At 47.4% G+C, this 12310-nt stretch overlaps 1 protein-coding gene across 2 annotated transcripts in view; it reads right to left on the bottom strand.

The window, feature by feature from the left end:
• The window catches only part of LOC123242802 (high density lipoprotein binding protein), a 97521-nt gene that overhangs the window by 5078 nt on the left and 80133 nt on the right, over positions 1-12310 (bottom strand). For both annotated transcript variants that reach the window (XM_044670894.1, XM_044670895.1), the window contains 4 exons: positions 8695-8833; positions 1250-1404; positions 461-565; positions 52-186 (listed from right to left, as the gene is read on the bottom strand). In XM_044670894.1, coding sequence (XP_044526829.1) covers positions 52-186; positions 461-565; positions 1250-1404; positions 8695-8833 — 534 coding nt within the window. The remainder of the gene's footprint in view (positions 1-51; positions 187-460; positions 566-1249; positions 1405-8694; positions 8834-12310) is intronic.

Genomic DNA, 12310 nt, shown 5'->3' with positions numbered 1-12310 from the left:
CACAAAGACAGAGGCCCGAGGACCAGGTCCGGCACGACTGCGGGCGCTTACCCGGTCCTCCTGCTCGGCCTGCAGCTCCCTCACGCGCTCCAGGAGGCCGGCCTTCGCCCGGTCCAGGTTGGCGACGAGGCCGGTGATGGCAATGATGTCGGACTGCAGCTCGGGCGCCGGGACTTGGATATTCACCTACAAGACAAGCCCCGGCTAAATGGCAGACACTTGGCTGGCCGGGTCAGCTCCTCGCCCCAAGACGCCTCCACTCCTGAAGGTGAAGAAGGCTCGAGCAGGGCACGGTGCATGCGGGACCCCCAGGGGGCCCCAATCCCCAACAAGGCTCCGCAGCGTGCTGAGGAGGGCCCTGATCTGGGCCGAGGCTTCCCCTGACCAGCCGCTCTTTTCAGGAAAGGCTCCAAGAAGCAGCAGAGACTAAAGTAGGACAGCACACGGGAGCGTCACTGACCTCAAACTCGTCCATCATCTTTCGAATCCCGCTTCCTTTCTGCCCAATGATGTAGCGATGGAGATCGAAGGGCACCTCGACCTCGATGGTGACAGGAACCAGCGCCTGAGCAACAGCAAAAGCAGAGAAATGCACACACAGGAGTCAGCCGCCCCTCGGGGTTCGCTTCCCCAAGGGGAAGGCCTCGCTATTTGGCAGCTACACGAGCAGGAGCAGAGCCGGGCTTCTCGGAATCTTCCAGACTTTCTCATAAATGCGACAAGAGGACAGCCACCACTCGCTTGCAGATCAGCTCTGGGCCCTTTCCTGCCAACCTTCCCGTCTGGTCTGACAGAGGGCGCAGTAATGTGTTGGCAGAGACTCCAAATATGGTGTTTGGCAGGTCTGCTCCGTATCTAATGAGGTGGCCACCAGGCAAGGCAGCCAAGTGGAAAGGGAGTTGGCCTCTGGCAGGAGCAGGCCGGCTAAGGTGCAAGTCCTGTCTCCACACGGCCACCCTGGATGTCCTCAAAGTAAAACTCCTGCCAAAGGCAGACACTATGTCTGTTTGTGGAGTACTTCAGCCAGGAGGGAGGAAGGAGCCAACTTCCAGATAAGATTAATTTTAATTCACTCAAATGGGGAAAAACCCAAACCCAAAACAAATGACAAAAGAGTGGAAAGTTCAGACAAGATGTCTCCCATGTACAAAATGGGGGTGATGTATTGCCTTCTAAACAAGTGGCCCAAGGGCCTCTCCACTGCTCTGGGCAAGGCCCATCCCCAACACCCGAGAAGAGACCGACCAACCTCAAGGGCTTCCTTGGCAGCCTCGCACTTCTCTTTTCGACCGGAAATGATAATGATGTCACACTTCCTCGGGGAGCCCGGGTCAGCCTCTTTGATGTACTTCCCCTCCCCAATTTCTTCCCCATTTTCTTGGACAACTGACTCGGTGACAGGAGCTAAAACAAACAGATCACAATCAAGAATGACAAAGACGGAGCACCAACACATTTTCACCTGGGCAGTAGGAAGCCATCTACAGGCCAATGAAGAGGCCTCTGAATAACAAAGACAAGCATACAGATCTTTCTCCCCACAGGTCAGTCAAGGATTACCTACTAAGTGCCAAGTAATTGCTGGGAAGAAGAATAATAATGAAAGCATTTGTATAGTATCTTAAAGGCTGGCAAAGCGCTGTCATCTCAGTTGGTCCTCACAACCACCTTGGGAAGTAGGTGCTGTTATTATGGTCATTTTACAGAGGAAGAAACTGAGGCAGGCAGGAAAGTAAAGTAATTTGTCCAGAAAGGCAGGGCAGTGAAGGTCTAAAACTGAATAAAATTGTGTTCACACAAGTCCTGTTCCCTGGCAGATAAGTGTCCTACTTCTAGACTTTTTCCCTAGAGAAAGAGTTTTATTTTCTTCTTTGAATTCATATATGGTATGTTCAATTTCCTTTCCTAAAACAGTTATTTAATATTCCACTAATCTGGGCAATTTGTACTTTTGCAAAGATTCAACCAAATCATTTAAACTGTCAGGGTTTTGGCACATAGTTGGGTGAATTTTCTTTCTATCGCTGAAGAATTTTGTTGGTAACGTGCAAAAATGTGGATGATTTGTGGATCTGTTTTACATCCTGCAGTTACGCTGAAGTTCTTTCAGGTAGCCTTTTTGCTGATTCCCAAGGATTCTCCAAGCAAATGATCATCTGCAAAAACAGGAGTTTCATTTCCTCTCTGCTTTTAACTTCTTTTTCTTGTCCTGTTACCAGTTAGCACAACTGCTCGAGCTTATATAGTACTGAACAGGCATCCTTGTTCCCCCTCTACTCTCACTGGAAAGGCTATCTTGCCTCCATTACGCTGATGTTTGTTCCTGGTTTTAGGGAGATACATGTCTTATTTTACTAAAACCTATACTCATCTGTCTTGGAGTCAATTCGAAGGCAAAAGAGCAGTAAAGGCAACGGGGATTATACAAATGTCTGAGATCACATTGGAAGCCAGGTCCTCCCCTCCCAACCTACCTGATCCTACTACTTGTCATTTTTTTTAAAAATTCCACTTATTCTTATGCTTTTGTAGTGTTTTCAACAGAAATGGGCGTGGTAAAAAGCTTTTCCTGCATCTATTGAAATAATCACGTGTTGGGTTCTTTTTAGTTAACAGTTAATTATGTGTTAGTTTAGTTAATTGTGTGCTATATTGACACAGTCTCCTGGCTAAGATTTTGCTTGAAACTTTTGCATCGATAATCATTAGGGAAATTGGCTTAAAGAACATTTTCTCAATTTTGACCCTTCCTTTGTATCTGTATTGGGGGCTCAGGACTACCTAGAAGGAATTTAGGAAGACCTTGATTTCCCCCCACAGTTTATGTAGCATTAGAATTAATTTTCCTTTAAATATCTGATAGAATTCACTTAAGGGCAGCTAAGTGGCGCAATGGACAGATTGCCAGGCCTGAAGTCAAGAAGACTCATCTTCCCAAGTTCAAATCTGACCTCAGACACTTCCTAGTTGTGTGGCCCTGGGAAAGTCACTTCACCCTGTGGCCTTAAGTTTCCTCATCTGTAAAATCAGTTGGAGAAGGAAATGGCAAACCACTCTAGCATCTCTGCCAAGAAAACCCCAAATGGGGTCACAAAGATTCCAACACAATGACAACAGCAAAAGAATTTATTTAAAAATCTTTCTGGTTCTGGGGTTTTTTCTTTGGGAAAGAAAGTTTCCCTCCCCCCAGAATCTATTTATGGCACGCTCAATTTCTTTTCCTGAAAAAGGATTATTTAATATTTAATTCCCTTTTCTGTTAATTGGGCAATTTGTAACCTTTGTAAATCCATTCCATTTAAATTGTTGTTTAGGGGCATGTTTGGACAAAATGACTTCTAATTGATTTTATTTTTTCTTCATTTGTTGCAAAATTTACTTTTTTCTTTTGTTTAAACAAAAACAGTTCCAGGTTTACTTTTGAGGCAGGACCTGAACTCAAGTCTTCCTAACTCCGGAATCAGTACTTTCTCTACTAGATTATACAATCTGTGTTCTCAAGGACCATCCATTCCAGTGATGGCAAACCTTTTAGAGATGGAGTGCCAGGGACTTGACCATTTCACCCCCCAGACTGAGTGCCATGCCTGCCCACCCAGAGACCATGTGTCCTGGCCCCACCTTACCCCAGATAGGGGAGGGGAGCGGCCCCAGTGCTCTGCTTCCCTCCAGCCATGCCACATTGTGAACTCTGCTCCCCTCAAACCTAGCTCCTTCCTCTCCAATCCCACCACAGGAATCACCTTCACCACAGATTCCCACCCACTCTCACATCCCATGTAAGCCCCGCCCCTTATCCCAGACAGGGGAGGGAAGAAGCATTCCCAATGGCAGCTGGGAAGAGGGGCAGAGGAAGTGAGGAGACAGGGAGGGGAGCAGCTCCACCCCAATCCCTCTAGCATGGATCCCTTTCTGGCATGCGTGCCATAGATTCGCCATCACTGAGCTATCCTAACAGGGGAGACAAGCAGCCAAAACACCAGGCTATTTCACACATGAATAATATAATCTATGTCTCCATAGAGCAGATGCCAGGCAGTCTCAGAGGGGTGGCACCAGAGCCAGGAGGAAGAACGGGCTTCCTGCTGCCACCAGGATTTTCTGGGTCTCAGACCATAACAATAGCCAGTACAGGTTGGAATTTTCTATTTCTCCTGGAAGAAGGAGCCAGAGAAGGCTAAGATAGGTGCCCTGGGGGGAAGAAGAATCCCAGCAGCCAATGTGCCACACTACCCATGTACAACACGGGCACAGCACGTGCCCACGGACCCAGGCATGGTACATTCAGCAGAGGGCCATTTATAGGATGGGCCAAGGAAAGGGCCTCTCTGAAAAGGAAGAATGGAGCACCTGTCTGGTGAGCCCAGGGCTCCCAGAGAGCCAAGTGTTGATGCTCAAAGAAGAAACCCAAATGACCACATTCACTGGCCCCCAAGACCCACATGTGGCGGAAGCCCTGGCTGGTGTGGGCCTTCTCTCTGAGCATCTTCTCTCTGATGACTCTCCTAGAGCCTACAGTCAAATTCAAGTCTCTGCATCAGGAATTGCAAGCCCTTCCTGCCTTCGGGCCTAGAAGCGTTCTTAGGAAGTCCCTCTCCCACTGCTCCCAAAGACAAACCCTGAGCTAGAATCCTGGCTGGAAGTCCTATTTGAAACTCAAATGCAGTGTGTCCAAGACAAGATGGACTTGTTCTTAACCTACCCCAAATCCTTCCTGCAAAACCCTCCATTTCTACTGAGCACCCACCCTCACGATGGCGGCACATTCCTTGACTCTGTCTCATCTCTTAAATCCCATCTCTGATCAGTTGCCGAGCCTTATAAGAACAGGCAAGACTGAGTCAGGAAGACCTGGATTCAAATTTCACCTCTGACATTTCACTACTTCTACATGACCAACCTTTATCTGTAAAATCAGTGAGGCTGGGAGGAGGTGGGACTCAACAGCCCTCATGGTCTCTCCTAGCTCTAAGCCCATCATCCTGTGGGGCTCTCCTATGTGCTTCCCTTTCTTTCCATTCCCAATCTTCTCCTATAGTTCAGGGCCTCCTTATCTTGTATGGGGTCACTATAAGAGCTTCCTAATGAGCCTATACCAACTGGCCCCTAGTGTGAGGAAAACAAAGTAGAAAAATAAGCCAATTCCTGCCCTTCAGGAGGAGCATCCCTGGCCCTCTGTAGAAGAAGACTGCCTGTGCACTCAAGGAACACCAGTTACAAGACCAAAACCAGGTGCTTTCTAGAAGGAGAAGGCATAAGATCAGCTTAGCTCTAGGGCAGAAGGAAAGAGAAGGTGCCAAAAGAAACAGGCCACTGAAGGGAGGAAGTCTTCAGTTATCTTACAGTAAAATGACCCTAAATTACCACACCAACCTATCGTAGCAGAGAGACTAGGCTGCCAGTTTATCCTGCCCATTCAGCCTAAAATCTGTTCTCCCCACCAAGGAGGGCACACACAGAGCTATGGAGTGGCCAGCAGGTGTGTCCTAGAGGCATCCTTCCAAGGGAATCTCCATCAGCCCTGAGCTAGCTTCCCCCACAATCTGGAGTCAGGTATAAGCTCACTTACTTGACTCAAGCTTTCCCCAGAAATCCACCCCCACAATAGCCACTAGACAACACCAAGGGATTTCTACCCTAAAAGAGAGCAATAGTTTAAAGAGTTCACCTGAAGGCCCCAACAGATGCAACAGCTCGCCTCCATAAGCAATCACTATACCAAAGGGCCCCAGCCAAAGCTGGGAAGCCCCTGGTTTAAAAGGAAAACAGTGATCCAGGAGGTCTGGGCAAACACCTACATCCTTCTGGAATCATACAGACCCTTTCCTTGTCTTCACAATGAGGGAGGGTTCAATTAGGAACTAAAGATCCTTTCTAGTCTGAGATGTGCCTGACCCTATCCACCATCCTCAGGCTGAATACCTTAGAGCAGTGATGGGCAAACTTTTTAAAGAGGGGCTAAAGGAAAGGAAATGCTCCTCTGTCAGTCTGTTTCTAAGGCAACTCTTTCCAAGTTTCATTGTATTGTATCCTACTCGTTGTATTCGTCAGATTAGGAAGAATGTCGCCCGGCAGGATAGAACATTTCAGGGGGGCTGCATCCGGGCCTTAGTTTGCCCATCACTACCTTAAGAGCAATGACAGAGAAAGGCAGAGTCAACGCCAATTTTTGTAAAGTAGAAAAACAAGAGGGAGAAAGTCATAAATCCAAGTTTTCATAATAAACTTCAATTATGAAAGACATTTATACAGTTTCTGTTCCATCCCAACATGCATCAGTCCCAATGCCTCACTGGAAACTCAGCATTTGTCAGGAGATTGGGCTGGGCCTGCACACCTTTGCCAGATATAAGCCCAAGTCAGCAGATGAGCTCCAGGTCATAGTATCTCCTCTTGAACTCTGTTGCTGAGGAGTGGAAGAGACGCTGGGGGCAAGGAGAAGAGTGTGGAACAAAGGGTATCTCAGATCATCTCTGGGGTGCCTAAGACTCTTTCCTTGAAATCCTTACTAAGCATGGAGAAATCAGGCTCTTTTTCCATTCTGACATTTACCATGGTAGTCAAGAGAAGGAGCAAGTCCTCTTGGGTATTCCTCTAAGAAAGGAGAATCATTAGGGTGAGAGGATGAGGCCAGTAACACTTATCAAAAGAGAAGAACACAAAGGCAGGATATTATTCCATGAGAGCAAGAGAGTATTACTAGATCTGACCTACATAAAGAATTACTTAAGACCTTCCACTAAATTATAAGGAAAAATGTTTAAAACTGTTTCTGCCAGTATCAAATACGTGCCCTGCTACAAGAGTATCTTCCCACAAAGGAGGAGCCAAAGGTGATACCTGGGCTGCCCGCTTGAGTACCTGAGACAACGGTGGCACCTCAATAGTAGACTCAGTGGAGGCAGCAAAGAGAAATGACTCTGCCGAGGTCAAATGACCAAGCTCAGAGGATTGCCATGGATGGAGGTAAAATTTGAAACATTATGGCTGGGTGAATGCTCCAAGTTGATAAATGTTTCAAATTCTTAGCCATAAATTCAGCTGCGACGAACTGAGAACAAGTAACTCAACATCAGCAGTAACAACAGCTCATCTTTTGTGGTTCTACTTCCCAACAACCAGCCCAATTCCTAGCAGGCAGTAGGACATGAGGAGCCATAGGTCCGGGGTCATGTTAAGCCTGGGAAATTAGATGAATGGTGGTTCTCCCTGATGGCAATAGCGACGCTAATGAGAAGAACCAGATAAAACCCTGGAGTTTGGCAGCCACAAGATGGAGGGAAGCGGTTGGAGACAGAGAGAGGCCTAAACCTTGGAAATCAAGGCCCACCAGCCTTAGTGGCTCCAATGTCACTGATGCATTCACTAGCATAAGAGTGGTGGGAGCAAGAACTAGGCAGTGGGGCCGCAACAACAAAAGAGGCAGAGCAAAAAGTTCAAAAGAAGCTCTCAGAGAAGGAGAGAAGGAGCCAGACAAGACCCAAGACCCTCGATGAAAAGGATGCAGGGGAGGGAGAGGGGCAGGAAAGAAGGGAAAGTCAAGAGCAAGGATCCCAAACAAACAAAAAGCAACCTGGCCACATGAATAGCAACTGTCTGGTGTACCCTGGGGCCTCTGGCCTGGGGTGCCAGCATATTTTAATTGGTCCTTGGCACTAGATCTGATCAGCAAGACCACCATAGCAAGAGAAGAATACAATCAGTTTTAGGGAATCCCAGTTCATCATGAGGGACTAGAAGCATTTCCCTTTCAAAGCACAAGAAAATGGGCTGTAATTTTCAATTAGAATGACAAACCCTAAGAAGCCTAAGCGTGTGGCCAGGGCTCCAGAGCCAGAGCACCGTTTGCTCCTCGGGTGTTTTGTTTCACCCCCACCATTTTTTCCAAAGGTGAGACGACAATAAGATTGCTGCCAACCAAGAAGGTTCAAAGAGAATTATACAAAAACTCTCTGGGTTGGTTTGCCCAGATTCCCAAGGACAGCCTAATGGGCCAGTCTTGAAGTAAAGTTAGCCCAAGCTAGACTGAGGGCCCAGTGTCATCACCATTTCTGCCCATGCAATGCAATCAAAGCACCTAGTGTGCCCAGGTAAGCTTCCATACCAGAGCTCCAGAGTCCATAATCACAGAGTTCAAGGAGGACCAACGAGGATCCCCCGGCCTCCATGGCCAGGATCCCCATCTTGGTGTCCCATCTCTTTCCTTCCCTCTCACATCCCCCCCCCCACCACTTCAGAGCACCTTTCCCAGGAGAAAAGAAAACCCAGATGGATTAAGCTGACAAAAAGATTTCCCCAAAAGCAGAATTACTGACTATAGACAGTAGCATGGCTACAGGCCAGCCCCATGCCCCCTTGGGGCTGAGAAGCAGATCGAAGCTGGAATCCAACCTTCTAGCCCCTGTAGGTTGTGTCACCCCAGGGAAGGAGCCTCTCCATCTGGAGAAGAACAAGAGAATTGTCCAATGGATCTCAGATCTGGAGTGGGAGAGATGGGAAAGGTTCCTCTCAGCCTCCATCCCAGCTGGGTGACCACCAAAGTCAGTTGGGAGCTCTGAGCCCTCACAGCAAACTGACGGAATCTCAGGGATGTAAAACATGCTGTCATCACAATGCCTCACATACACTTAAAAAACGGCAGGAAAATTACAAAGCTCCCCTCAGCCTGGCACACATCCATCTGTCCCCACACACCTGGGTTCTCCTCCCGATCGGGAAACTTAATCTGGACACCGTAGTCACGAGTGATCTGCTGGATTCGGGAACCTTTGGGACCCATGATGGAGCGATGGTACTTCTGGGGAATGGCACACTCCATTGTCACTTGGGCCTCCTTCGTGGCCATGGGAGGGGACAGAAAACAAAAAGAATAAATGGTTAAAGGTGGCAGATGTCATTCTGCTGGAGACATTTGTTCGGTGCTGTCTGTTACGTTTCCTTTTAAGTAAATAAGAAGGTCCCAAGAAGGATCCCATAAGTGCCTGGACTGAAGTCCTAACACTCAAAGAGCTGTCTATGCACTCCTGCAGTGCAGGGAGATGGGGGGTCACAGGGTTCTGTCCTGCCTGCTGAGTTCCAAAGACATATTTTGGAAAGATAGAATCAATTATCAGAGACCAGAGACAAGATGATAATCTGGTGTGCGAATCCTTTAGGCACCTCTGCAAAGGTCTAAATTTAGTGTGATATTAGGGGAGCAGGGAATGACCAGCACCCCACATCGGAAGCACCAATTCTCCCCTGTCCTAGAAGGCTCATCCTGGGCCACTGCTGCCAACCACTAACTAGAGGGTAACCTTTTTTGCTAGCCAGCTACAACCCTAGCTTCATCTCATACAATCCAGCCATTGTACCTGGGCCTAACTGGCTTAGGCTTCTTGCCATTGGCCGGGCATGCAGGATACAACCCAGGTTCTTGCTTGAGAAACACTAACCAAATGCTTTGCTTCCGGCCAGTGAGTGATTCTCTACCCGTAAAGACTCTCCTTGCTTTCTTTGGATTATCTAGATCAAAACTCCCCTCACTGACCACTGGTGCCCACACTTCTACCCCACTCTAGCAAGCACTATCCCAGGCCTCTCTCAGATACTCCTCTGCCTCCCCTGGGCATTACAGAAATTCAGTCCAGTTTGTAGCTCACCTCCCATCAGACCTCTTCCCCCCCCCCCCCAACCCCTTTCCAATCACGGGTTCTCCTGACAGCACCACCCTTTCCAGTAGTGCTGACACTTTTTCTCCTCCCTACAGACACGGTAAACCAGGAGGAGAGTCAACTAGTTCCTTGCTCCTTATTTTTACTTCTAGTCCCCTCTCCCACTTGCACTCAGCAGTCTTTCCTCCATGCTTTCTTTTGTTTAAAATCCTTTTTAACTTGGTAACAAGTTTTAAGACAGAAGGGGCAAGGGCTAGGCAAATAGGGGTCAAGTGACTTGCCTAGGAAGTATCTAAGGCCAAATATGAATCCAGGTCCTCCCAACTCCAGGCCTGATCTCCTCCTTTCTTGAAGGCCAATCTTAGTAACTCCTTTCAAAGATCTCAGGTTCTCCCTCCATTCTCATGGGGTTCAGCAGTCAGTCTTTGCCCCCACCTCAAACTCCTTTCTCTCACATTTAAGGACTTCAATGGACAAACTGATCAACTCTCAAATACTTGTTTCTCATGTCATCAGTCTGCTTCTTTCTGCTCTACCATAAACTCTGATATAGTTCAGACCGTATCCATCCTACCCCACCCCCAGTTCTTATCTCCACCCCTAACTCCAAAATCCTCTAAGCCATAACTATCCTTTCAGCTCTCCCTATGCCTCAGTCCTCCTGAACCCATGCTCTGGCCTCCATGTAGCCTGTAATCTGTCCATCTTTCTCACATTCCTCTCCTTCTGGCTTCCCTTTCTTCCCTTCAAAATCTGGACCCTAGAGCTCCCCAGATTAACTACTTTTCCACGGCCCATAAACTCCCTTCCAATCCCAAGCCTGGATTATTCCTATGATTTGTAAGAGGGAAATTTAGGTATTATATATATATTTAAAATGTGGCCGCCAGGAATCCACAGTTTAGATTGATTCCGTAATTAAATCAGACCCAAGTCAGCATCGGGTTAAGGCAGTTTTATTTACAATTAGGAAGGTAACGGTATAGGAATAAAGAGAAAGGGAGAGGCTAGTCCAGGCCTGCGAATGCCTGGACTAGAGAGAAGGTTAAAAGGCTAAATAAATGAGGCTGCAAGCCTCAAAAGGCCTAACAACTAGATAGGCTGGTGCCTACTTAAGGCAGAGTTTAGAAGCGGCCCAGGTAGGCCAAGGAAGTCAGCCTAACTTACCCACGTGACAATACAGAGTGGAAGCGTTCTGTGGTCTCAGGAGCTCCTTCAGCACCAAGTTCAAGGCGGGAACTGCCTCCACAGGAAGTAACCAACTTAAAGAGATCGTGCCTTTCGTCACTTCCCGTGGGTCCACCTCTAATTCAAGTGGACAAATGGCTGCCTCTACATTGATTTGTACTGCCCAAAGGGCCATCCCTTGTTCTTGATTTGTTACTTATTGTCACGTGTGGGTAACTCGTCTCCCCTCCCCACTAAGGAAGGTGAGGGTGACATCATTTCTATGCCTAGGTTGAGTAGGGTTTTGACTACGAATGGGCTAGAGCTAATTCTATTTACACGATTTGCCTCCTCCACCACTAAGAGCCCTGCAAGGAAGGCATACACCGAGGTCAAATGGCTGCTGTGTTGCTCCTTGTCCATTAAGGTGCCGGGTAGTAGCTCTTTAGCACACTACCCGTTGTTGGCTGCCCCAAACTTTCAGTTTAATTTTTTCTCAATTAGTACAGTGTGTTTTTCTCTCCCTCCCATCTTAAAGTGCTTTATAAATGTTGCCCATCACTAAGTCTTCCCAAATCACCCACTTTGTGACTTCTTACAATCCAATCATATTCCATTACACTCCTACACCAGAATTTGTTTAGCCGTTCCCCAGCTGATGAGCAGTCGCCCCCTAAGTTTCTAGTTCTTTGCCATCACAAAAGGAGCTGCTCTAAATATTCAGTACACATAGGTTCTTTTCCTCATTTTTGGATCTTTTGGGGGGGAACAGATTAATAGTGGCACTGCTAGGCAAAGGGTAGGCACAGCCGAGTGACTTTGGGGGCACAGTTCCAAACTACTCTTATGAAAGACAGGACAAAATCACAGCCTTCACAATAGGGCATTAATATGCCATCTGATGGGTGGGAGAGAGAACCTTGGAGTTGCTTTAATTGAATGTCTCTACTTCTCTGTCAATTGAAGCATCTTTATGGCTAGATATGTGAATTTCTTCCTTTGACACTACCCATTCCTATGCCTTGACCATTCTATTCTAAGGGAATAGAATGGCTTTAAGGACTTGAAACAAGTCCTTAAAGCGCTTTTTCAGAGGACTTTGAACCACAATTTTTTACACTTTCCCTTTTGAAGCCACGGACTCCGATTTCTCTCAGTGGCCAACTCTTCAGGCTCTCTCCCAAGTACTTCTTTCCCTTGCCAATTCCACCATCCCTCCTGTTCCTTTGCACCAGACCCAGAGGATGGCATCCTTGTAAGCCCTCTACTGTTGCTAGAGACCCCACCAGTGCCTTCCATATAATTTAGCAACTAGTGCCTTTAAATGACTCCTTCTCTACCTTAATTTTCCAGTTCTCCTTTAACTTCTGTCCACTTCACTGCTGCCCGAAAGCATGCTCAGATTCCCCTTCATTTTACAACCTGACTGCCAAGAATTCCCTCCTTCTGGCCACTCTCTCCTCTCTGGGTTTTCCTGACCCTGCTCTGTA

This window comes from Gracilinanus agilis, chromosome 3, assembly GCF_016433145.1.
Source record: "Gracilinanus agilis isolate LMUSP501 chromosome 3, AgileGrace, whole genome shotgun sequence".
NCBI classification, from domain to species: Eukaryota; Metazoa; Chordata; class Mammalia; order Didelphimorphia; family Didelphidae; genus Gracilinanus; species Gracilinanus agilis.
Note: the sequence above shows the minus strand (reverse complement) of the source record. Positions and strands in the feature narration are given on the sequence as shown.